Source organism: Phocoena sinus, chromosome 1 (genome assembly GCF_008692025.1).
Source record: "Phocoena sinus isolate mPhoSin1 chromosome 1, mPhoSin1.pri, whole genome shotgun sequence".
Lineage (NCBI taxonomy): Eukaryota > Metazoa > Chordata > Mammalia > Artiodactyla > Phocoenidae > Phocoena > Phocoena sinus.
The window spans coordinates 27,991,723-28,019,022 of NC_045763.1; the positions used below are offsets into that span (position 1 = coordinate 27,991,723).

The window sequence follows — 27,300 nt, forward strand, 5'->3', positions numbered from 1 at the left end:
TGTTCGGGGAGGAGTGGGGCTGTGTGTGCAGGGGAGAGGGTGGCTTTCCATACAACGCCTCAGATACTCAGTGTTGGGGTGCAATGACCAAACTAGATTCCAGCAGCAATGGGAAGCTGGGCCCAGAAACTGTTCCATGAGCTCTTCGCCACCATGAGAGGCTATGCAGCTGGTACTAGACTTATCAACTGGTAATTAAGGTCGAGCTGGTGAGTTCCTGGGGGTCAGGGGCTGATCCGTGTTATGTTGTGCTCACGACAAGCCCCTAAAAATGTCCGTTCATGGGAACTGATTTGCTCATTCAACAGGTGGGTCCCTGGAGCAAATTAAATTAAAATCAACTATTCCAATACAGTCTGATGAGAGTGTGGAGGCTGAGGGCAGTGGAAGCCCCGAGATGGGGCCCTAAGCCACCTGGGGCTGCACAGTCAGGGAAGGCTTCTTGGAGGAGTAGGCCAGGTGAGGAGAAAGGTGAAGGAAGGGCATCCATGTGGGGACTATTGATGGGCAAAAGCATTTGGGCTGGAGAGAGAATTTGGGACTCGTGGCATTTCCAAAGGTAACTGAAGCTGTGAGAACAGAAGGCCACTGAGGAGCAACTAGAGAGGGAGGAGAGTCTGGAGTGGCCCATAGAGTCCCAAGAAGTGGCAGTGGGAATTTCTGGAAAGGATAAGAAGCCAGGTCAGGCCTCGGCTTCTTCCACACAAGGCCAGGGATGGGAAGACAAGCGGGGACTCAGAGTGGACCTGTGGTTGTCCCCAAAAGGATGCCAGGATTTGGGGCCCAGCCCCTGGGAGGAGGGAACCCCTAAATTTCCTGGGCCTCATCAGAGGCAGTCTGGGGAGGCTGGGGCCCAGCCAGTGGCAGTGCCTGGCGCAGCTCCTCCTCCTGGCCGGCGGCACACCCAGGCTGCCTGCCGAAATGTGCAGGCTCTGTCCTAGGAACGGGCTTCCCCAGACACTCTCCCTGGTTCTGACATGAGTTCCCGCTGCCTGCTGAGTTCGACGGCTGGCAGCCAGGAGCCGGTACCCAGAGAGCCCTGAGGAGTAGCCACTCAGGTAAGGCCATCTGTGTCCAGATGTGCTCTGCCCCTCAGCGCACCTGGAAGGGGGAGACTTCTCTGGTGGAGTGTCGGGGGAGTGGCCTGGACACAAGGCCGCCCTGCGTCCTGATGGTGGAGGAATGAAGATAGGCGCCCCCCTCCTCTGCTCTGAATTTTTCCCCTTTCTCCCCAGCTGAGCAGAGGTGGGAGCCAGGGACTGAGTGGGAGAGGGGCTCCCAGAGGGGCCAGGAGCTAAGCAGATGGGGCAGCTCTGCCTGGGCCTGCAAAACCCCACCAACTCCAGGTTGGGCTGGGCGGAGCGCCCCTGGGCTAGAGCCTCCTTGGGTGTTCCCTGAGAAGCTGCCAGGAGTTCCACCCACCTTAAGCAGGACTGAGCAAAGACAAGTGGATGATTCAGAGCCAGGGCCCACATTCTTATGTAGACAGGACAGTGGAGAGACAGGGCAGGGAGCAGAGTCACCCCCAGCCTCCCCTACTGGGGATTCACCTGGTGGAGGAGGGAGTGGACACAGCAGGCAGCTTCCCGAAACCTAAGGAAAGGGGCCCAGGCCCAGAGTGTGGGCTCCGAAGCCAGCCTGCCTGGGTTCAAATCCCAGCTCTGCCGCTTACCAGCTGTGTAACTATGAGCAAACCTCTCTGTGCTCCACTTTCCTCATCTGTAAATTGGGAATAAAACATATACCCTTTTATACAGTTGCCGTATTGATTCATGCAAAGTGCTCAGAACAGTGCTGGCGCTGCATAAACACCCGATAAATGCTGGCTTTTATCGCTACCCTGCCCATCTGCAGTGGATCACGCAGTCGGTGGAGGGGGCGGGGGGGCAGGACAGCACAGTCACCTTTGGCCTAGACCAGCACTAACCCCTTAGAGCAACAGGCTGTGCAGACAGGCTCCCTGAGGTCCCAGGGAGCCCAGTAGGGTAAGACAGACCACCGTGCGCAGGTCTCAATGGACCCCCCCAGGAGCCAGGCAGAGGAATTCCAAGAGAGGTCGTGGGCGCCCCTCACTCTGAACCATAGTCACATTCCCTAATTGGAGGTAAATCTGATTCCTGTGTGTTCATCACACCAAACTCGCCAGCAGAACTGACCAGAGCAGCATTTCCCATTTCGGTGTCTTGACAAGGCTGTTCTACAAGATGACAAAAAAGGGTTCTATAGTCAAAGGAGTTGGTGCAGTGCTGCATATTCTGTCCTCCTTTGGGAGATTCATAATGTGAATTTATTAGCGTGGTCAAGTAAAGGGACCTATTTAACTGTGCACTGGACATAGTGCTTGACTACTTTTCTTGAACACAGAAGAGAATCCTTTTCTCTTGCTGCTTCTGTTGCCAGCCTATTGAGCAGGGTTCCACGGAACACCAGTTTGGGAAGCACAGGAATACCAGGCTACTCTACGAAGCCTTTTGTATCAATATCAAGAGAATCATCGCTTTTGTTTCAGCTGCATTGCCATTGGCCTTGCTTCAAGTGAGCCGCACGTGAGCAGGACACTGCCTGGATATTTATGGTGTTACACCAGACGGGAGTTTGGAGACAAGGTTCCAGCCTCCTCTCTAGCCCCATCCCCCAAACCAAGTAAAAGGCAAAGAGCGGGTTCCCCTTGGGAGGAAGCTGTCTAAGGGGAGACAGCCTAGCTCAGAAAGGAAAGGAGAAGCCATCCCCAGGTCTGACTCGCTGAGGAGGAGGGCCATGGTTGGGAGAGAGAGGGAAGTCAGCATGTCCCACCTCCTTAAGACCTGGGAGGACGAGTGGCTCCCCGGACCCGCCTTCACCCACTGCTATGGGGAAGAGTTGGGTTCCGGGCTGAATGACCTGTGCTCAAGGCCCAGCTCTGCACCTAATCGTGTGTGACCCTGCACAACCCCTCTGAACCTCAGTTTCCCTCAGCTGTAAAGGGGACGATAATAGAACCTAGCTCCGCCGTGGCTGGGAGGATCCAACCCAGTGACACTGTCCTATAAGGTGCTGAGCGTGAGTGTTCTATAAACTTGGAAAATGACAGTCATCCTCTCCCTGCAGTAGCGGCCGACGCCCGGGGACACCATGAACTGGGGGATCTTCGAGGGGCTCCTGAGCGGGGTCAACAAGTACTCCACAGCCTTCGGGCGCATCTGGCTGTCCCTGGTCTTCATCTTCCGCGTGCTGGTGTACCTGGTGACAGCCGAGCGCGTGTGGAGTGATGACCACAAGGACTTCGACTGTGACACCCGCCAGCCGGGCTGCTCCAACGTCTGCTTCGACGAGTTCTTCCCCGTGTCCCACGTGCGCCTCTGGGCCCTGCAGCTCATCCTGGTCACGTGCCCCTCGCTGCTCGTGGTCATGCACGTGGCCTACCGCGAGGCCCGGGAGAAGAAGCACCAAGAGGCAGCAGGGAAGAACGGCGGGCGCCTCTACCTGGACCCCGGCAAGAAGCGGGGCGGGCTCTGGTGGACGTACGTCTGCAGCCTGGTGTTCAAGGCCGGCGTGGATGCCGCCTTCCTCTACGTGTTCCACTCGTTCTACCCCAAATACACCCTCCCTCGCGTGGTCAGGTGCCACGTGGCTCCGTGTCCCAATACGGTGGACTGCTTCATCTCCAAGCCCACGGAGAAGAACATCTTCACTCTCTTCATGGTGATCACGGCCGTCGTTTGCATCGTGCTCAACCTAGTGGAGCTGGCCTACCTGGTGAACAAGAGGTACCGGGAGTGCCTGCTGGTGAGGAAAGCCCGGGCCACGGGCCTGGGCCACCGCCGGGACTGGGCCACCGCTTCCTCCAAACAGGACGACCTCCGCTTGGGCGACCTCATCTTTCTGGGCTCAGACGCTCCCCCTCCTCTCTCACCAGACCACCCTCGAGACCACGTGAATAAAACCATCCTGTGAGGGGCTGCCTGGTCAGGCCTGGGTTGGAAGGACCCGGCAGCCACGGTGCAGCCTTGGGGGTGGGAGCGCTGTGCGGGGAGTGGGGACAGGCAAGAGGGAGGGTCCGACGACCTGGGTTCAGATCCCTTTTCCCCAGCTCCTGCCACCTACCCCAGCTGTGTGGCCTTGGGCAAGTTACCCCTCGGAGCTGAACCTCGGCTTCCTTTTGCATACAACGGAGAGGATGAGGCACCCCCCAACAGGGCTGCCGCTGTGAGGAGGGGCTTAATACGAGAATGGATGTGCACATGCCTTCAGTGTGTGGTGCCCACGGTCAGGGCTTAATAAAAGTCAATTCATTCACTGATTCAAGGTGACCTTTGATCCTTCGACCTTTGTGAGCCTTATCAGGTCATGGGGTCAACATCCCTGCCCCTGCAAAGGGCCGCACCTGGTCTAGCCAGGTAAGAGCGCCCCCAGCACTCCTGTGGGTACCATGCCCCTTGCTCATGTTCAAGTCTAGCCTTCATTCCCAGTTGCAGGTTTAGGCCCGTGGGTTGTCTGCAAAGAGAATGGAGCTTAATTACATAGTGAACCGCGTGTCTCGGTGGAAAGTTAATGGACTTTTGAGTCATGACACTTGCATTTGAACACAAGTTCCAGGGGAACTCTGAGAAAGCAACTACAGCTCCTCTCCAAAATGGATTAACAATACTGAGCTGGTGGGGTCGTGAGTCTGGATGAGCTCACGACTGCGGATGGGGTTAGCCGGCTGTAAAAAGGCCACATAAGCATTAGTCACTGGTATTAGTGCTCTATAAATGCTCGTGGGAAATGAGGCAAAGGAGCCCCTCCCTGGCTGCACACAGACGTTCACTGTTCCAGGCCCAAGGCCTCTCTGCAGCCCCCACTGGGTCACACTCCGACTTCCCCGGAAACCCAGGCCCATAGAGGCTGGACGGGGAGGCTGTGCATTTCATGCTGCGACCTGCATTCCTTGTCTCCACCAGGGCAGCGGTGCCCTTGTCCAGAGGAACCATAGGCAGGCCCTGCCACGCCCTACACAACTCACCAGCAGCCCAAGCTCTAGTCCCCAGAAATGTCCTGCCAGGGTAGAATGCAATCCTGGACTGGATCAAGGTCTCCCCTTTCCATAGATGTCAGCTGCTGAGGGCCTCAGAACCAGGCTTCCAGAGAAAAGGTAGGAGAGAGGCCTGGGGACAGGGGGACGGGGGCAATAGGGCAATGGGAGGGGGACGGGGACAACACCATCTGGTGCCGACCAGGTCCTGAACACGAGGCTACCAGGCTCCCACGCCTGCTCGGGCAGTGTCCCTGCCAGCTCGGGGAGCCAGACCCAGCCATGCCTGGCCAAGCTGCAGAGAAGGCGTGGGCCAGGGGAGAAGGGACACAGGTGTTTGCTCTGAACGTGTGCCCAGCAAGCCCGCCCGCCTACCTGCCTGCCCACCTGATCGCTCTCATTTGGTTCACTGGCTCAGAAAGCTCCCCCAGCAGGGGAGTGAGGAACAAAAGCTGTCTCCAGGAGGCCCTCAGGCAGATGGGCAGACAGACCAGCCCAGGGACAGGAGAGTGGCTGCTAGACCCAAGAAAGGTGAGGACCAAATCGGGAAGGAGGCTGGGCTGGGAGGCAGGGATGGGCTGATGATCCCCAGGGGACCTCGGGCTGTGGGCCAAGACTTCAGGGAGGAGTAGGGGGGACAGAGGATCTCTGGAGAAACCCCAGGGAAGCCCCAAGGAGGGGAACGAATGTCCTGCCAGACCAAAGGGAGGACAGAAGACTAGAGAAGAGATAAATAAGAGGAGGGATGAGGAAGAAGTAGGGTTTCGACAGGGCTTAGCAAATGTCTATTGTGTGTTCACTGGGCCAGGCTCGGTGCTGAGTCCTGGGGAATCAGAGACGAATGATATGCGGAGGCTGCCCTCCAGAAGCTGACAGTCTGGCACAGAAAACAGGTGAACAGACCATTTAAGTACCTGTGAGGCATCCTTCCAGAAACGATGGAGGAGGCGGCTCAGAAAATGTCCCAGAGGCACAAGGTTTGAAGATGCTGATACCTGAGTCAGGGATAGGGGAGGGCCCAGGGCCAGCGGTGGAAAACGATGTCACTGCAGGTAAGGGGTGTGGAGGATGGAGCACGCAGCACACAGCCTGAATGAAACAATGGCCTGTGTGGGCAGCAAACAGCCACTGAGCAGACGGAGAAGGGAGGTGTCCCTGAAAGAAAAGGTAGATGGTGGGGGGAGGACCGTGCCAGAATCTTAGCTCTGTCCCTTCCCCAATCCCTCCCAAAGGCTGGAATGGTTGGAATTCCAGAGGAACCCACTGTGGTCAGGACAGTCAGCCCTCAGGCCCAGCCCCAAAAGAAGGGGTGGCAGGATGATACCAAGCCACCATGGTTCCAAAGAGCCTGTTTCATTTGGAAGGGAATGTCAGGGTGGGGGATATCCTGGAGCCGGAGAGGAGAATGAGGATGGATATCACTCCGGGGTCTGCCCACCAGGCACAGGGCCTGGCTCATGCTGGCGCTCAGTTGGAGGAGAAAGTTGAAGGATAAAAATACACATCCCTCAGATTTCCCTGGCGGTCCAGTGGTTAAGACTCCATGCTGCCACTGCAGACGGCACGGGTTCGATCCCTGGTAGGAGAAGCTCTGCACGCTATGCGATGCGGCCAAGAAATAAAGATACACATCCCTCCCATCCTGCCGGGTCCAGCGCTGGGAGCTGATGGGAGAGCAGATCATCCAACCCACACTTTGTTACTATTTCTTTAGAATGCATGTGACGCCGCAGGCCTGAAGGTCAGAGTCGATGAGGTTGGTGGGCACATCCATGCAGGATGATTACCCTTCACGTGTATCTATGACTTTGTAGAAAAAAATATGCCTTGATTCTGGAACTGGAAGATGGAAGTTCAAGACCAGCTCTGCCACTTCCAGCCGTGGGCCTTGGGCGTGTTCCTCTCTGGGCCTTAGCTTACTCCCCCGTGAACTGGGGACAATGGCAATCCTTACCCCACCGAGTCATTGCCAGTGTGGACATGATGATACGGTGGTCGTGAAATGGTTTGCCAGTCACACCCTTAATGAAGGTTCCCATTTCCAGGTTCTCCTAGGCCTTGGGACCCCCTGGTCTAGATCATCTACACGAGGAACAAAGGCCACAGTCAGCATGAACTGGGCGTTCCTGCGGGGCGTCCTGAATGGGGTGAACAAGTACTTCACGGCACTGGGCCACATCTGGCTGTCCATGGTCTTCATCTTCCGCGTGCTGGTGTAGGTGGTGGCGGCCGAGGAGCTGTGGGATGATGAGCAAAAGGGCTTCATCTGCAACACCCGCCAGCCGGGCTGCGCCAACATTTGCTACAATGAGTTGTTCCCCGTGTCCCACGTGCGCCTCTGGGCCCTGCAGCTCATCCCAGTCATGTGTCCCTCACTGCTCGTGGTCATGCGTGTGGTCTACCACCAGGAGCGCAAGCGGAAGCACCGCCTGAAGCACGGGCCCGACATCCCATTCCTATACAACAACCTGGACAAGAATCGGGGCGGGCTCTGGTGGACAGACCTGCTGAGTCTCCTCGTCAAGGCGGCCGTCGACTCTGGCTTCCTCTACATCTTTCAGCGCCTCTACCAGGACTATGACATGCCCCACGTGGTGGCCTGCTCCGAGTTGCCATGACCCCGCACTGCGGACTGCTACATCTCCCGGCCCGCAGGGAAGAAGGTCTTCACGCACTTCATGGTGGCCGCAGCCATGCTCAACCTCAGTGAGGTCACCCACCCGGTGGGCAAGAGGTGCCTGGAGACCCTTGGCTCCAGATGCCGGGGGTCTCAGCGCTGGACTCACCTGCCTGAGACATGCCCACCATATGCCCTCTCCCAGGGGGAGCACCCCAGGATGGGAACTCTGTCCTAATGAAGGCTGGATCGAGCACAGTGGATGCAGGTGAGTATCCATAACCGGTGAGGTCAGCAGCTGAGACCACCAGAGCCTCTGCCTGCTCCCTAAGGCCACGGCAGGGCAGGTGAGGAACGTGGGTGTGGAGCTCAGGAGACCCATCCAGAGGCTAATGCTGGGAAGCAAATTGGTCTCTGGGTCCTCAGCCCCAGGGAAGGAAGGTTGATGGCTGGAGGGGATTTTATATCTGGTGATAGGGTATGTCAAACCCTTAATAAATATGATTTTCTCAGTGTTTTGCAGACCAGGGAGGGAGTGATGGGAAGGAAAGCAGGGGGGTTCACAATGGACCTTGGAGAGGAGGCCAAGACCACTCAGTGGGCCTCTGAGCCCTAGAACCTCAGATCCAGGTTTACCCATCACACACACACACACACACAGGCACACCACACTCACACACCCACACCACACACAGAGCATGCCCCCAGGACGTGGTGGGAAGCCCAGAGGCTGACCCAGGGGTCTCTGGACTCTGCAACCAGCTGGTCAAAGCAGGAGGGGAGGGACCCCAGGAGACCCTGTGCCAGCATGAGTTGGTTCTCAGTGAGTGTCACTCATATGAGTGCACATGGCTCCCCCATTCCGGCCTCCCAAACCCTGCCCAGCACAGGTCCCCAGAGGTAAGTCCCTTGGAGGGTAGGAGAGGCAGGCAGTCTGCCAGTGTGTCTAGGAGGCCCACGGCCACAGGCCAGGGACCCACGGACAGCATCCAAGCTAACGGGCCCCTCACAGATCCTCAAGGATGAGGAACTTCCCTTCTCTTTACTGGCTACACAATCCCTCATCCTTCCCTATACACACCACTCAGACCTTGACAACGGCCAAAACCAGCCTAGACTTGCCCTGAGTCCCAGAACACACACAAATGGCTCATGGGACAACCATCTGGGAGACCCCCAGGCATCTCCCACTCGGCAACCCCCAAACTGACCACGTCATCTTCCCCAAACCTGCCCTCCTCAAGGATCACTACCCCGCCCCCATGAATAACACCGCCATCCGCCCAATTGTCTAAGCCAGGAGCTAGCCTGACATCCTCATCTCCGCCCCATCTCCCAGCCCCTCACACCCCACCTCCCAGTACAGCACCAAATCCCACTAATTTCAACCCCTAAATGTTTCCTGAATCTACCTCTCCTCTCCCACCCCACAGCCTGACCACCTCCCACTGGGCCTCTCCCATCTGCCCTCCTCTACGGGGACAGAGCGGTTGTGTACGAATCTGACCACATCATTCCTCCTGCTTTGACAGTCTTTCCAGCATGGCCACCACCCCCATTGCCCTCCACCTGGCCCCGCTGACCTCCCCAGCCTCACCCCCACCCTCCTCATACCATCATAACACACCAAAGGGCTTGCGGATCTCTAACCAGACACATCACGCTGGTTCGTGCCGGGAGCTTTTGGACATGCTGTTCCCTCTGCTGGAATGCCCTTCCTCCCTCTGCTAGGACGCTTCCTCGAACCCCAGGGACAGCCTCAACCACATTCTCTGTGCGCCAGCCTCGCCTGTACCTCCGCCATTCTCCCCGAATTGGAGGGGTCCTCTCCGCGTGAGTCTGTAAGCCCTTCACGCACAGGGCAATGAGTCATCCAGCTCCCTGCTGCCTTCAATAAACGTTTGTTAAATGAGTGAAGGGGCAATGAGCTGCTTGACAGAAGGGACCGTGTCTCGTTTATCTGAATCTGAATCCTCCACCACACCTAGCCCAGGGAGTTCAGCATGGTGTTTCCTTGCTTGTGTGTTTTGTTGTTTTAACTAATCCAGCCTAAAGGTCGTTTGTTCGTTTTTTTAAGGTATTCAGCAATTATTCTTTATTGTTACTGGAGCTGATAGATACTAAATCATTTAGGAGACACCATTTCATAGGTAGTATACATCCCTTAATCAACTTCATTGTTGGGGAGCTAGAATTCGAAAGAAGGAACATCGTGCCAGCCTCTTCAGCTTTCCAGGGGAACTTGGTACTTCTTCCCAAGGTTCCCACCCCCATCATACAGTGAGGGCACAGCGGCAGGAAGCTTGGGTCCGAATGGAATGGCGTTATGCAGATACACTGAATAAGGCCATATTACATATCTTTGGTTGACTCAGTCTCCCACCCAATAGTTTAAAAACTTCAGTTCACATGTGGGCACCTTCATTCATTCTTTTATTTGTTCATCTAAAAATAGTTATTAAGCACCATTTGTGGGTGCTTATCAGCTATCAGCATCCTTCCCAAGAGGGAAGCTTTGGGGAAACTGGTCATTCCATTTCTGGTACCTCCACAGAGCCTAAAGGTTTTTATAGGTGAGAAAACTTTGGCTTAAAGAGGGAAGGGGACCTTCCAAACCCGCAGAAATAAGCTGAATCTGTGGGGGGCTGTGTCCCCCATGATCCCTGGAGAGCCTCCAAGCCCACCCCTGATTATTGAACAAGATCAGAGAGCCACCGCATCTTAGGTCAGGGTCCCTGGAAGCAGAGCCCGTGGCAGGAATTTGTGTGCATGTAAGGAAGGAACAGAGGAAGCAGGATGGCAAGGGGGAGGAGCTGAGCAGGGTGTGTGTTCAGGGAAACTCAGCCTTAACCTGATTGATCCCCATGGGGTGAAGGGCATTTGGATCATAAGTCCCATCACAGCGTTGTCCCCCCGGAGGAAAGGACATCAGGCTTAGGAACTCCCATAGCCGTCAGTCATTGGTTTCACCCCAAGCAGGAGGGCTGGCAGGAGGGGTAGGTGGCTCCCACTCAGTCAAGGTCAATTCTCCAGGGGCAGCTATAAGCCATGAGTGGATGTCCCCCAGGAAAGGGGACATGGGCAGGGCACCGATACCATCCACTGAACTCCCGACCTCAAGAAACAAGGTGGCCCCCACTGCCAAGCTGTGACCACCCAACCCTGGGGAACATGGTGGCCCTCTCAACCAGTTCAGAACCAGACGGCCCCCAGCTGCTCAGCCCAAGGCAGCTCCCGCATGCAGGACAGCAGGCAAGCCACAGGCAACACCCTCTGAGATTCCAGGCTTCCCATTCCAGGGGCTGCTGCTGGGTCCAACACAGGGCGAGAGCATCCTAGGACCTTGACTACTCCCACGCCAGCCCTCTTCGTGGGCACTATTCCCAGAAGTCTCAAGTCCTGAGCCAACTGAGCCAGGTGGAGACCAAACACCATCTGACCGGCCTGAGGCCACCACTCTCTGACATTCCACCTCCATCTTCTTGAAAACTCTTCCCTCTTAGGCCCTGCCATCTTTCCCCCCAACCCTCCACCCACCCCCATGGCTGCACCTACTTCTCCTCGTTCATTAAAGACTTGAGCACGTGACTCGTAGTCTTCTGGTATTCTCTCACGGCCCAGGGCTGCAGGGACCACCCATGCATCACTCTGCCCTCTTCATTCCATGCCATCCTCGTGTCCTGTGACCTCCTCCTCCACTCCATTTAGCTACCCACTTGTAGGACCAAACCCCGGACCTTGTCTTCCCCCACAACTGCTCCACCTCTAGAATCTTCCATCCAATTCAGGTCAGTGAATATTTATTGTTCACTTTTATGTGACAAGCCCCGTGCCAGGTGCACAGGATTTATCTGGGAAGAATCAGGCACAGTCCCTGACCTCGTGTGAAGAGGATGGCTGCTGAACTCCTGACACCTGGGGAAGCAGGGGGTGCTGGGGGAGGGGGAGGAGGAGCCAACATCCGGGCACCCAGGAAAAGCTTCCCTGGGACTTCTTTTTTTTTTTTGGCCATGCCACGAAGCCTGTGGGATCTTACTTCCCTGACCAGAGAACGAGCCCGTGCCCCCTTGCAGTGGAAGCACACCGTCTTAACCACTGGACCACCAGGGAAGTCCCTGGGACTTCTTAAGCTGACATCTAGAGAAAGAGGAGGATTCTGCCAAGCAAAGAGGGGAGGGGATTCCAGGCAGAGGGGAGAGTATATGAAAAGCCTAGAAAGGAGAGCAAACCTGATGCCAAGGACAGGAAGCAACCCAGGAGGGCTCATGGTAGGAGTCGGACCGAAGTAGACAGGGGCTGGATCATGCAGTGCTTTGTCTGGAAATCTCCATTAATGATTTTGGACTTTATCCTAAGAACAATGAAAAGTCACTGGGGAGACTTCGTACAGAAGCGACACGATCTAATTTCACAGCGTCTGGTCACAGTGTGGAGGGGCCGAGGCAGGGCTCTCTGTTTAGAGCCTGACACAATAGTCCAAGTGAGAAACAACAGTGGACTCAACTAGCGTGTGCACAGTGGTGATGGAAAGAAGTAGCTGGATTTAAGAGACGCTTACGAGATAGAATCGAAATGATTTGGTGACTTGGTTGGGTGTGGGGATCAGGTAGAGAGAGGAATCAAAGTGACTCCCAGGTTTCTGGCTCTGGGTGGTGGTGCCATTTACCAAGTGGAGGAGCAGGTGTGATAACTTCCACCTGATAACTTCTGATAACTTCCGTTTCAGACGAATTAGACTGAGACACAAATAAGGTGGTTATCCCCTCTCATTCATGGACTGCCTTATAAACCTGGCTCGCTACTAAGACACTTATTATCATTCTTGGTGACTTCACACCCCAAACCTTGACCTCTCAGTTCCTGGACTTCCTTGTTTCCAGCAATCTTTTTCTCCACCCATTGAACCTGTCCACATGTGTGCTCACACCCTAGACCCTGTGTGTACCGAGAGCTACACAACCTCCTATCTGTGTAGCTCACTCTCTCTCGTTCCCACTCCAGCAATCCTTCTGCCCCATCTATTAGTCAATAACCCCATTACCTCAATGTCCGTCACCCCCTTCATATCCCCACCTTCCCTCCTTCCCCAGCTTAGAGTCCATGGGTCCCCATGTCATTGCCGACTCGTAGTTATCCTCACTGCCTTGCCTTTCTGTGCTTCTGTCATCACTCCCCAGGCAAGACCCTAACTTCAATTAAGCCCAACTCTTCATATGGCCCCTGTTCCAGAACACCAGGAGAATAATACCACTGGACCGGCTGGTTTCAGGTGCAAATTCTAGCCACGAAGATCAAGTGGGCACTCAGCATCTCTAAGAAATTCTACGCTTTCCTAAAACTTTAACTCTATTCTCCAAGATAACTACATCATACCTTCTCTTTCCCCAAACCTCCAGCCCCCATTCTCCTAATCCCCCATTTCAGCCGAGAGCCAGGCATCCTGTGCCTTTGGGCAATAGAAGCAGTAGGCAAGCACTAACTCATCCCCCACCACCAAGTTTGCCAGCACTAACTCATCCCCCACCACCAAGTCTGCAAGCACTAACTCATCCCCCACCACCGAGTCTGCGAGCACTAACTCATCCCCCACCACCGAGTCTGCGAGCACTAACTTATCCCCCACCACCGAGTCTGCGAGCACTAACTTATCCCCCACCACCTAGTCTGCGAGCACTAACTTATCCCCCACCACCGAGTCTGCCAGCACTAACTTATCCCCCACCACCGAGTCTGCCAGCACTAACTTATCCCCCACCACCGAGTCTGCCAGCACTAACTTATCCCCCCACCACCGAGTCTGCCAGCACTAACTTATCCCCCACCACCGAGTCTGCCAGCACTAACTTATCCCCCACCACCGAGTCTGCCAGCACTAACTTATCCCCCACCACCGAGTCTGCCAGCACTAACTTATCCCCCACAACCAAGTCTGCCAGCCTCCTGGCATGAGTGCCCCTTCACTCTGGCTTCTCCCGTATAACATGGATGAAGCATCCCTGCTCCTGGTACCCCCACCCCCAACTGTATGTGGGCACTTGACGCCATCACCTCTCACCTCCACTGCATCACGATTCCTTTCTATAAATATATCCTATTAGGTTTTCCTCTCTCTCTCTCTTTTTTTTATTTTCTAGTATTTGTTTATTTATTTTTGGCTGTGTCGGGTCTTGGTTGCAGCACATGGGCTTAGCTGCCCTGTGGCATGTGGGATCTTAGTTCGCCAACTGGGGATCGAACTCACGTCACCTACATTGGAAGGTGGATTCTTAACCCCTGCGCCACCAGGGAAGTCCTTCTCTCTTCTTTAAAATTCCCTCTTGACATCACATCCTTCTCCAGCTACTACCCTGTTTACAAAAAAACCAAAATCCTCTAAAAGTTGTCTACACTCGACAGCTCCACTTCCTCACCACTTTAACCACTGCAGTCAGGACTGCTCTTGTCAAGGTCACGAATGGCCGACACATTGTCAGATCCACTGGTCATCCTCATCTTAACTCCGTCAGCAACATTTGGGTGTTGAGAGTTCCCTCCTTAAACACCATCTTCCCTTGGCTCCCGGGCAGCACCCTCTCCTGAATCCACCTCACTGACGGGTCTTTCTTGACCTCCATGGATTCCTCTTCCTCTTGCTGATCTCTGAACGCAGGATGCCCCAGGGGCCAGTTCTCTACCCTATTTTCTCCTCTATCTACACTTCCCCTCTGTGATCTTGTCCAGAATCATCCATAAAATCATCTATAAGCTGCTGACGCTCACATTTTTAAGTTCAGACCTAACCACTCCCATGAGTGTTAGACTCACGCATCCAACTTCCCGTTGGTCACCCAAAATAGAACTCTTAATCCCGCAACAGAGAACAGATTTATGCTTCCTCTTGGTCTTCTCCACCTTGGAAGATGTCATTCCTGTCCACCCAGCTGCTCGATTCAAAGACCTAGATGTCTCTTTCCGCATAATCACATCCACACCAGTAGTGAGTCAAGTTGGATATAATTCCAAAATATGCTCAAAGTCCATTCCCTTCCTACCATCTCCAAGTGCCACCTCGCTGAACACTGGATACCTGCAGTTGGCTCCCTGCCGCCACTCTTGCTCCTCTTCAATTCCTCCTCCACGCAGCAGCCTGAGAGATCTTTCTATCATGTAAATCAGGCCAATTCGCTCCCTTGCTTAAAACCCTCCAAGTGACTTCCCATCAGGGCCGTAAAACATGAAGATAAACTCTTTGCCATGCCGGCAAGTCCCTACCTGGTTAGGCCCTGGTTACCTCTCCAAACTCATCTTCCTAAGCCCTCCTCTCCCCTTCTCGCACGCACCCCACCACCACCACCACCCGGCTCTCCCCCGCCCACCCCCCACCCCCGCGCGTGCACACACACCAGCCTTCTCCCACCTCGGTGTCTTTGCTCTGACTTCTGCTGCCAGTGCTCTTCCCCAGAGCTTCACACAACTGCCTCCTTAGCATTCTCATCTCAAATCAACATCCTCTCCTCCAGGCGGCCCTTTTGGCCCACCCACCCCCAATGAAACACACAGGCCACACAGTCGCCCTCTACCATATGACCCCATTTTATCGTCTTCATGGCATTTACTAGTATATGAAATTTTCGTATTTGTTTACATGTTTATTCTCTGTATCATCCCACTAGGATGAGCTCCTTGAAAACAGGGACTCTGTCATGTTCACCCCTTTATCCACCAGCACCCAGAACAGTGCTTGACACATAGTAGGCACTCAGTAAAAATGCGTTGACCCACTGAGTGATCGGCACCCAGGTGGAGACGTCTAGCAAGCTGTTGGGTATAAGAGGGAAAAGCCCTGGCCAGGAGATATCAATTTGGGAGTTGTCAGCAAAACATCTACATATGAGGTAAGATTTTGCTCCAAAATTATCTCTGAGGTAGGAAAGATTTATCTTATATTCCAGTCCTTACAAAGCCTCCTGAATTATGGGGCAGGATCTCAATTACTACGTTTTGAACAACAAAATGCTCTTTGGGGAAAACTCGTTAGCCTGAAATAACCTCAATCAATGAAGTTTTGGATATGCATGGAGGTCGCTGGTAGAATCAGAAAAAAATGGAGGCAAGGACATTTCACACAGATTCAATCATTATTCCTAGGGGTATGACCTTATAATTTCAAGTATTCATCTTTTTAAGCAAGGCTTTCTAAAAAAAATCACTTCAAGAACAATAAAGAAATTGGTTATGTTGTGGAGATGACAAATACACACCTACCAGATGATTTTTTTTTTTTTAGTTTATGTAACCTAATATTATGCAATCAGGTTTTTGTGGCAAAGAATAAAGTTTCCAGCATCACACACAGATTCAGAAAGCACTATGACACAAATAACTTGGGCAAAAATAAAGTTTGTGTGTTCTATAAAAGGTTAATGATAACAAACAAAAGCTCTAATGGTACTGACCCAGGTGTTAAAGAGAAATGTTAAAAGTTTAAATAAAATTGCTTCATAAAATACGAGGGGAGAAAAAAAATAATGTATTACTACAATGTCTTATATAATATGTGATTTTTTTAACATATAGCAAACTAAGTTAATAAAGTACATCAGTACTTCAGCCACACTAAAAGTTTATGTATTCAAATTAGGCTCCAAACTTTTTGGAGAGTCTCCTCATTGGGAACCTAGGGGATTGCTTTTAATTTGGTTTTTGTCTTATATCTGGGCCTCTATGGTAGGTGGTAACTTAAGCCCTGAGACTGTCTAATACTGTACAGAGACTGTTTGGGGGAGAGATAAGAAGATGCCCTAGGGTGGAAGCTTAAAGACCAAATGGAGTGGGCCTGTGGGATAAACTGGTATCATATAAGCCAAGGGAAACAATGTCACAGAGGAGGAAGTTGATGTCACGGAAGCCAAGAGAAGTTTCTAGGAAGAGGAGAAAGTGATCATCGGTGCCAAACACTGTCATGGGTCAAATCACATAAAGACTGAAAAGTGTTCTTTGGATTAACAAAGATGGTCATTGGTACCCATGGAAGGAATATCTGTAGAGAATGGGGTGCAGAAACCAGGTCCCAACAAAGTGAGGGACAGTGAAGGTCAAGCAAATGGAGATAGCAAGAGCAGACAACTGGTTGGAAAATGGTGGCTGTGGGAACAATAGAAAATTAAAGGGAACTGGCTGCAAGAGAATGGGGGCAGTCAAGCAAGTTTTTTTTTTTTTTTAAATAATGAGAGAGGCTTGGGAATATTTAGATGTGGTGAGATGAAACCAGTAGTAGGGAAAGGAGGTCAAGTTCCCCAAGAGAGCCAGAGGGAATGGGGTGCAGAGCCCAGACGGCAGCTCAGACTTCAACAGGAAAAGTACAGTTCAGTTATTGTAACAGGAGGAGAGGAGGAAAGGGTGAGGCAGGTATGAGTCAACCCGCTTTCTAACCACAGTTACCCCAGCCCTCTCACTTCTCTCTCCCTCAACAACTGCCCATGTTTGTTGACCTCACGGGCACCGCCAGAGCTGAGCCTGTGACCCTCTCCTGCCTACATGCCCTTCCGTCTGTATCCAGCCTACATTCGGGCTCCACAGAATTCCTCCCGCCACCCTCCTCTCACATGGGGGCTTCTAAATTGATGTCTAATATCATATGATATCACTTATATGTGGAATCTAAAACAAGGCTACAAATGAACTTATCTACAAAATTGAAATAGAGTTACAGATGTAGAAAATAAACTTATGGGGACTTCCCTGGTGGTCCAATGGTTAAGAATCTGCCTTCTGATTCAGGGGACATGTAAATCCCTGATCAGGGAACTAAGATCCCACATGCAATGGGGCAACTAAGCCCATGCACTCTAGAGCCCACGCACCACAACTAGAGAGTCTGCACACTGCAATGAAAGATCCCACCTGCCGCAAACAAGAACCAATGCAGCTAAATAAATAATTTTTAAAATAAATAAATAAATTTTTAAAAAAGAAAATAGAAGCCTTTTAGATAGCCTCATCCACCAGAGGGCAGACAGCAGAAGCAAGACGAACTATAATCCTGAAGCCTGTGGAACAAAAACCACATTCACAGAAAGATAGACAAGATGAAAAGGCAGAGGGCTATGTACCACATGAAGGAACAAGATAAAAGCCCAGAAAAACAACTAAATGAAGTGGAGATAGGAAACCTTCCAGAAAAAGAATTCAGAATAATGATAGTGAAGATGATCCAGGACCTCGGAAAAAGAATGGAGGCAAAGATCTGGAACATGCAAGAAATGTTTAACAAAGATCTAGAAGAATTAAAGAACAAACTAATGCACAGAAATCTCTGGCATTCCTATATACTAATGATGAAAAATCTGAAAGTGAAATCAAGAAAACACTCCCATTTACCATTGCAACAAAAAGAATAAAATATCTAGGAATAAACCTACCTAAGGAGACAAAAGACCTGTATGCAGAAAATTATAAGACACTGATGAAAGAAATTAAAGATGATACAAATAGATGGAGAGATATACCATGTTCTTGGATTGGAAGAATCAACATTGTGAAAATGACTCTACTACCCAAAGCAATCTATAGATTCAATGCAATCCCTATCAAACTACCACTGGCATTTTTCACAGAACTAGAACAAAAAAATTCACAATTTGTATGGAAACACAAAAGACCCCGAATAGCCAAAGCAATCTTGAGAACGAAAAAAGGAGCTGGAGGAATCAGGCTCCCTGACTTCAGACTATACTACAAAGCTACAGTAATCAAGACAGTATGGTACTGGCACAAAAACAGAAACATAGATCAATGGAACAGGATAGAAAGCCCAGAGATAAACCCACGCACATATGGACACCTTATCTTTGATAAAGGTGGCAGGAATGTACAGTGGAGAAAGGACACCCTCTTCAATAAGTGGTGCTGGGAAAACTGGACAGGTACATGTAAAAGTATGACATTAGATCACTCCCTAACAGCATACACAAAAATAAGCTCAAAATGGATTAAAGACCTAAATATAAGGCCAGAAACTATCAAACTCTTAGAGGAAAACATAGGCAGAACACTCTATGACATAAATCACAGCAAGATCCTTTCTGACCGTCCTCCTAGAGAAATGGAAATAAAAACAAAAATAAACAAATGGGACCTAATGAAACTTCAAAGCTTTTGCACAGCAAAGGAAACCATAAACAAGACCAAAAGACAACCCTCAGAATGGGAGAAAATATTTGCAAATAAAGCAACTGACAAAGGATTAATCTCCAAAATTTACAAGCAGCTCATGCAGCTCAATAACAAAAATCAAACAACCCAATCCAAAAATGGGCAGAAGACGTAAATAGACATTTCTCCAAAGAAGATATACAGACTGCCAACAAACACATGAAAGAATGCTCAACATCATTAATCATTAGAGAAATGCAAATCAAAACTACAATGAGATATAATCTCACACCAGTCAAAATGGCCATCATCAAAAAATCTAGAAACAATAAATGCTGGAGAGGGTGTGGAGAAAAGGGAACCCTCTGGCACTGCTGGTGGGAATCTAAGTTGATACAGCCACTATGGAGAACAGTATGGAGGTTCCTTGAAAAACTACAAATAGAACTACCATATGACCCAGCAATCCCACTACTGGGCATACACCCTGAGAAAACCAAAATTCAAGAAGAGTCATGTACCAAAATGTTCATTGCAGCTCTATTTACAATAGCCTGGAGATGGAAACAACCTAAGTGCCCATCATCGGATGAATGGATAAAGAAGATGTGGCACATATATACAATGGAATATTACTCAGCCATAAAAAGAAACGAAATTGAGATATTTGTAATGAGGTGGATGGACCTAAAGTCTGTCATACAGAGTGAAGTAAGTCAGAAAGTAAAAGACAAATACTGTATGCTAACACATATATATGGAATTTAAGAAAAAAAATGTCATGAAGAACCTAGGGGTAAGACAGGAATAAAGACACAGACCTACTGGAGAACGGACTTGAGGATATGGGGAGGGGGAAGGGTGAACTGTGACAGGGCGAGAGAGAGGCATGGACATATATACACTAACAAACGTAAGGTAGATAGCTAGTGGGAAGCAGCCGCATGGCACAGGGATATCAGCTCGGTGCTTTGTGACCGCCTGGAGGGGTGGGATAGGGAGGGTGGGAGGGAGGGAGACGCAAGAGGGTAGAGATATGGGAACATATGTATATGTATAACTGATTCGCTTTGTTATAAGGAAGAAACTAACACACCACTGTAAAGCAATAATACCCCAATAAAGACGTTAAACAAACAAAAGAAAAAGAATTAAAGAACAAATGAACAGAGATGAACAATACAATAACTAAAATGAAAAATACACTAGAAGGAATCAATAGCAGAATAACTGAGGCAGAAGAACGGATTAGAGACCTGGAAGACAGAATGGTGGAATTCACTACCACAGAGCAGAATAAAGAAAAAACAATGAAAGGAAATGAAGACAGCCTAAGAGACCTCTGGGACAACATTAAACACAACAACATTTGCATTATAGAGGTCCCAGAAGGAGAAGAGAGAGAGAAAGGACCCGAGAAAATATTTGAAGAGATTATAGTCGAAAACGTCGCTAACCTGGGAAAGGAAATAGTCACCCAAGTACAGGAAGTACAGAGAGGCCCAAGCAGGATAAACCCAAGAGGAAACACACTGAGACACAGAGTAATCAAACTGACAAAAATTACAGACAAAGAAAAATTACTGAAAGGAAAAAATGGCAAATAACATAAAAGGGAACTCTCATAAGGTTAACAGCTGATTTCTCAGCAGAAATTTTACAAACCAGAAGGGAATGGCATGATATATTTAAAGTGATGAAAGGGAAGAACCTACAACCAAGATTACTCTACCCGGCAAGGATCTCATTCAGATTCGATGGAGAAATCAAAAGCTTTACAGACAAGCAAAAGCTAAGAGAATTCAGCACCACCAAACCAGCTCTACAGCAAATGCTAAAGGAACTTCTCTAAGTGGGAAACACAAGAGAAGAAAAGGACCTACAAAAACAAACCCATAACAATTAAGAAAATGGTAATAGGAACATACCTATCGATAATTACCTTAAATGTCAATGGATTAAATGCTCCAACCAAAAGACACAGGCTCACTGAGTGGATACAAAAACAAGATTCATATATATGCTGTCTACAAGAGACACAATTCAGACCTAGGGACACATACAGACTGAAAGTAAGGGGATGGAAAAAGATATTCCATGCAAATGGAAATCAGAAGAAAGCTGGAGTAGCAATACTCATACCAGATAAAATAGACTTTAAAATAAAGAATGTTACAAGAGACAAGGAAGGACACTATATAATGATCAAGAGATCAATCCAAGAAGAAAATATAACAATTATAAATATATATGCACCCAACATAGGAGCACCTCAATACATAAGGCAACTGCTAACAGCTATAAAACAGGAAATCGACAGTAACACAATAATAGTGGGGGACTTTAACACCTCACTTACACCAATGGACAGATCATCCAAAATGAAAATTAGTAAGGAAATGCAAGCTTTAAATGACACAATAGACCAGATAGATTTAATTGATATTTATGACATTCCATCCAAAAACAGCAGATTACACTTTCTTCTCAAGTGCACATGGAACATTCTCCAGGATAGAACACATCTTGGGTCACAAATCAAGCCTCAGTAAACTTAAGAAAGTTGAAATCATATCAAGCATCTTTTCTGACCACAATGCTATGAGATTAGAAATCAGTTGCAGGGGAAAAAAAGTAAAAAACACAAACACATGGAGGCTAAACAATATGTTACTAAATAACCAAGAGATCACTGAAGAAATCAAAGAGGAAATCAAAAATACCTAGAGACAAATTATAACGAAAACACAATGATCCAAAACCTATGGGAGGCAGCAAAAGCAGTTCTAAGAGGGAAGTTTATAGCAATACAAGCCTACCTCAAGAAACAAGATAAATCTTAAATAAACAATCTAACCTTACACCTAAAGGAACTAGAGAAAGAAGAACAAACAAAACCCAAAGTTAGTAGAAGGAAAGAATCATAAAAATCAGAGCAGAAGTAAATGAAATAGAAACAAAGAAAACAATAACAAAGATCAATAAAACTACAGGCTGGTTCTTTGAGAAGATAAACAAAATTGATAAACCATTAGCCAGACTCATCAAGAAAAAGAGGGAGACGACTCAAATCAATAAAAATAGAAATGAAAAAGGAGAAGTTACAACAGACACCGCAGAAATACAAAGCATCCTAAGAGACTACTACAAGCAACTCTATGCTAATAAAATGGACAACCTGGAAGAAATGGACAAATTCCTAGAAAGGTATCACCTTCCAAGACTGAACCAGGAAGAAATAGAAAATATGAACAGACTGATCACAAGTAATGAAATTGATACTGTGATTAAAAATCTTCCAGCAAACAAAAGTCCAGGACCAGATGGCTTCACAGGTGAATTCTATCAAACAATTAGAGAAGAGCTAACACCCATCCTCCTCAAACTCTTCCAAAAAATTACAGAGGAAAGAACACTCTCAAACTCATTCTATGAGGCCACCATCACCCTGATACCAAAACCAGACAAAGGTATTACAAAAAAGGAAAATTACAGACCAATAAAACTGATGAATATAGATACAAAAATCATCAACAAAATACTAGCAAACAGAATCCAACAACACATTAAAAGAATCATACACCATGATCAAGTGGGATTTATCCCAGGGATGCAAGGATTCTTCAATATATGCAAATCAATCAATGTGACACACCATATTAACAAACTGAAGAAGAAAAACCATATGATCATCTCAATAGATGCAGAAAAAGCTTTTGACAAAATTCAACACCCATTTATGATAAAAACTCTCCAGAAAGTGGGCATAGAGGGAACCTACCTCAACATAGTAAAGGCCATATACAACAAACCCACAGCAAACATCATTCTCAACGGTGAAAAACTGAAAGCATTTCCTCTAAGATCAGGAACAAGACAAGGATGTCCACTCTCACCACTATTATTCAACATAGTTTTGGAAGTCCTGGCCACAGCAATCAGAAAAGAAAAAGAAATAAAAGGAATACAAACTGGAAAAGAAGAAGTAAAACTGTCACTGTTTGCAGATGACATGATACTGTATATAGAGAATCCTAAAGATGCCACCAGAAAACTACTAGAGCTAATCAATGAATTTGGCAAAGTTGCATGATACAAAATTAATGCACAGAAATCTCTTGCATTCCTATACACTAATGATGAAAAGTCTGAAAGAAATATTAAGGAAGCACTCCCATTTACAATTGCAACAAAAAGAATAAACTACCTAGGAATAAACCTACCTAGGGAGACAAAAGACCTGTATGCAGAAAACTATAAGACACTGATGAAAGAAATTAAAGTTGATACAAACAGATGGAGAGATATACCATGTTCTTGGATTGGAAGAATGAATATTGTGAAAATGACTATACTACCCAGAGCAATCTACAGATTCAATGCAATCCCTATCAAATTACCAATGGCATTTTTTACAGAACTAGAACAAAAAGTCTTAAAATTTGTATGGAGACACAAAAGACCCCGAATAGCCAAAGCAGTCTTGAGGGGGAAAAATGGAGCTGGAGGAATCAGACTCCCTGACTTCAGACTATACTACAAAGCTACAGTAAGCAAGACAGTATGGTACTGGCACAAAAACAGAAAGATAGATCAATGGAACAGGATAGAAAGCCCAGAGATAAACCCACGCACCTACGGTCAACTAATCTATGACAAAGGAGGCAAGGATATATAATGGAGAAAAGACAGTCTCTTCAATAAGTGGTGCTGGGAAAACTGGACAGCTACATGTAAAAGAATGAAATTAGAACACTCCCAAACACCATACACAAAAATAAACTCAGCATTGATTAGAGACCTAAATGTAAGAAAGGATATTATAAAACTCTTAGAGGAAAACATAGGAAGAACGCTCTTTGACATAAATCACAGCAAGATCTTTTTTGATCCACCTCCTAGAGTAATGGAAATGAAAACAAAAATAAACAAATGGGACCTAATGAAACTTAAAAGCTTTTGCACAGCAAAGGAGACTACAAACAAAATGAGAAGACAACCCTCATTATGGGAGAAAATATTTGCAAACAAATCAACAGACAAAGGATTAATCTCCAAAATATATAAACCACTCATGCAGTTCAATATTAAAAAAACAAACAACCCAATCAAAAAATGGGCAGAAGACCTAAATAGACATTTCTCCAAAGAAGACATACAGATGGCCAAGAAGCACATGAAAAGCTGCTCAACATCACTAATTATTAGAGAAATGCAAATCAATACTACAATGAGGGATCACCTCACACCAGTTAGAATGGGCAGCATCAGAAAATCTACAAACAATAAATGCTGGAGAGGGTGTGGAGAAAAGGGAACCCTCTTGCACTGTTGGTGGGAATGTAAATTGATACAGCCACTATGAAAACAGTAAGGAGGTTCCTTAAAAAACTAAAAATAGAATTGCCATATGACCCAGCAATCTCACTACTGGGCATATACCCAGAGAAAACCATAATTCAAAAAGACACATACGCCCCAGTGTTCATTGCAGCACTATTTACAACAGCCAGGTCATGGAAGCAACCTAAATGCCCATCAACAGATGAATGGATAAAGATGTGGTACATATATACAATGGAATACTACTCAGCCATAAAAAGGAATGAAATTGGGTCATTTGTAGAGACATGGATGGATCTAGAGACTGTCATACAGAGTGAAATGTCAGAAAGAGAAAAACAAATATCCTATATTAACGCATATATGTGGAACCTAGAAAACTGGTACAGATGAACTGGTTTGCAGGGCAGAAATAGTGACACAGATGTAGAGAACAAATGTATGGACACAAAGGGGGGAAAGTGGTGAGGGGGTGTGGTGTGATGAACTGGGAGATTGGGATTGATATATATACACTAATATGTATAAAATGGATAACTAATAAGAACCTGCTGTATAAAAAAATAAATAAAATTCTAAAAAAAATAAAGAAAACAAACTTATGGTTAACTGGGGGGCATGGGGAGGAGAGGGATACATTGGAAGATTGGGATTGACACATACACACTACTATATATAAAATAGACCAGGTGTCCCCAACCCTCACACTACCAGTCTGTGGCCTGTTAGGAAACGGGCGGCACAGCAGGAGGTGAAGCTTCATCTGTACTTACAGCCGCTCCCCATTGCTCGCATTACTGCCTGAGCTCCACCTCCTGTCAGATCATCGGTAGCGTTAGATTCTCATAGGAATGCAAACCCTAAACCCTACTGTGAACTGCGCAGGCGTGGGATCTAGGTTGCGCACTCCTTATGAGAATCTAATGCTTGATGATCTGAGGTGGAGCTGAGGCAGTGATGCTAGCACTGGGGAGCGGCTGCAAATACAGATTATCATTAGCAGAGAGGTTTGACTGCACGGAGACCATAATAAATCAATTGCTTGCAGACTCATATCAAAACCCTATCAGTTGGTGGCAAGTGACAATTAAGCTGCATCTTATGGAGTAGACTGGACATAAGCAACACACTTTGGGTGTCACTGTCTCCCATCGCCCCCAGACGGGACCATCTAGTTGCAGGAAAACAAGCTCAGAGCTCCCACTGATTCTGCATTATGGTGAGTTGTATAATTATTTCATTATATGTTACAATGTAGTAATAATAGAAATAAAGTTCACAATAAATGTAATGTGCTTGAATCATCCCGAAAGCACCCCCACCCCCGCCCTGGTCCATGGAGAAATTGTCTTCCACGAAACCAGTCCCTGGTGCCAAAAATGTTGGGGACCGCTGAAATAGATAACTAATACGGACCTACTCTATAGCACAGGGAACTCTACTCGATACTCTATAATGGCCTATATGGGAAAAGAATCTTAAAAAGAGTGGATATATGTATTTGTATAACAGATTCACTTTGTTGTACACCTGAAACTAACACAACATTGTAAATCAATTATACCCCCCCAAAATTTTTTAAATAAAATAAATTGACGTCTGCCCTCCCTACTAGAGGGCAAGCTCTCCGAGGGCAGGAACAGAATCTGCCTGGCTTGCCAATGTATCCTCAGGCCCTACACCACACCTGATATACCGTCAAGGGGTAAGAAAGATTTGCTGAGGTAAAACTGGAATGAAGTGCCATCGTGCTAATACCCCCATTGTCCCTCTGCCCCTCCCGTTTGTTTTCCCACCGCTACACCCTGTGATGGGCTCTGCTGGTGTGAATCAGGCCAGCAGCATGAGGCCACTGCAAATTCATGTTCTCCGGTCCAACCTGACTGTCCTCGTCCTTCCCTGCTTCGGTCTCTCTGCTGTTGTTCACGCTGGTAGGCTTCTCAACTTTCTCTACTCTCCTTCTAGCCAGTTCCATCTTGTTTTCATTCTACCTCTCCAAGAAATAAAGACTGCCTGAGAAGAACGCTCTCCCGTCTACAGCCACCAGACCTATAGACCAACCGTATCCACACGGGTCCTCCTCCTTTCCCGCAGCACAGAAAAAGGCGTGAGCCTGCTCCAGCCAAGGCTCTAATCTGCCCCTCACCCCATGCTCAGATGCCCTCCCTCCCCACCCCCTTACTCTCTCCCGTTTCTTCAACCTCTGCTTCTCTCCAGGCTCTCCCAGCATCCAAACACGCTCACCTCTCTCCATCCAAAAAACAAAAACAAAATCCTTCCTTGACCCCGTCTCCCGCAGCTACCTCCTCATCTCTCTCCTGGCTCTCACAACTGTGCCTCCTGAGTCAGAGGTCTTGGTCTTCATGTACTGACTCGATGTCCTCACCTCCCACTCACTCCCACCAGCTGTGAGCCAGTCTCTGCCCCAGCACTCAGACTTGTCCTTGCCAAGCACACCTAAGAGTCTTTTGCTGCTAAAGCCCAGCAGGTGTTCACAGTCCTCATCTTCAACCACGAGTCATCTTACAGGTTAAACAGCCTTCCTTCTTGAGCCTCTTCCCCTATGTGTCTTGTGCACCCAGGATTCTCCCCTCCCTCTAAACTGGGGTGCTAAAGGTATAATAGGGAAGAACATTTTGTATTCTATTACAAGTTAATCACTAAAGGGATGTTGCCTATAAGCTTAAATTATACATAATGGCCCATCTCTGGGAACCCTGTTACCCAAGTAATGAGCATTAAGCTAAAATACCTTTGTTTAGCTCACAGGAAACATCCTGGCCAGGCCCACCTGTGAATGACTGCAGGGAGGAAGAAATTAACACATCCCCTACGGTGGCTGATGGGAACCAGGAAGTGTTTGACTTTACTCCTTCCCCTTCTGGTATAAAAGAAGCCTGAGTTCTAACTCAAGCAAGATGGTTCTTTGGGGCATGAGCCCACCATCTTTCTCAGTTTGCTGGCTTTCTGAAAAAAGGCGTTATCCCTTGCCCCAACAACTCTCAATTATTGGCCTGCATGGAGCGAGCAGTATGCGCTTCGACTCGGTAACAAAAGCGACTATCAACATATGCATCCTGGCCCCCTGACCTCAGGGTGCTCGAAGTGGGGTCACTCAGGTGTCTTCTCCAGGTTACTTGAATCCTTCCTAAAGGAAGCATGTAGCAGCAAAACCTGGGGAGGTGTGTGCTCAGGTTGCTGCAGGCCATGAGCA

General features: G+C 48.3%; 2 protein-coding genes across 2 annotated transcripts; both read left to right on the forward strand.

Moving 5' to 3' along the window:
- The first annotated feature begins 930 nt into the window (after nucleotides 1-930).
- Nucleotides 931-4,279, forward strand: GJB5 (gap junction protein beta 5). The gene is made up of 2 exons (XM_032648419.1): nucleotides 931-1,058; nucleotides 3,088-4,279. The coding sequence occupies exon 2, from the start codon at nucleotides 3,112-3,114 to the stop codon at nucleotides 3,931-3,933; it is 822 nt and encodes a 273-aa protein (XP_032504310.1). The 5' UTR covers nucleotides 931-1,058; nucleotides 3,088-3,111; the 3' UTR covers nucleotides 3,934-4,279.
- A 2,825-nt stretch (nucleotides 4,280-7,104) lies between these two features.
- GJB4 (gap junction protein beta 4) lies at nucleotides 7,105-7,892 on the forward strand. Its single transcript, XM_032648435.1, is given in 2 exon segments — nucleotides 7,105-7,825; nucleotides 7,828-7,892. Coding segments are annotated over 2 exon segments (786 nt in total).
- Nucleotides 7,893-27,300: the final 19,408 nt, after the last annotated feature.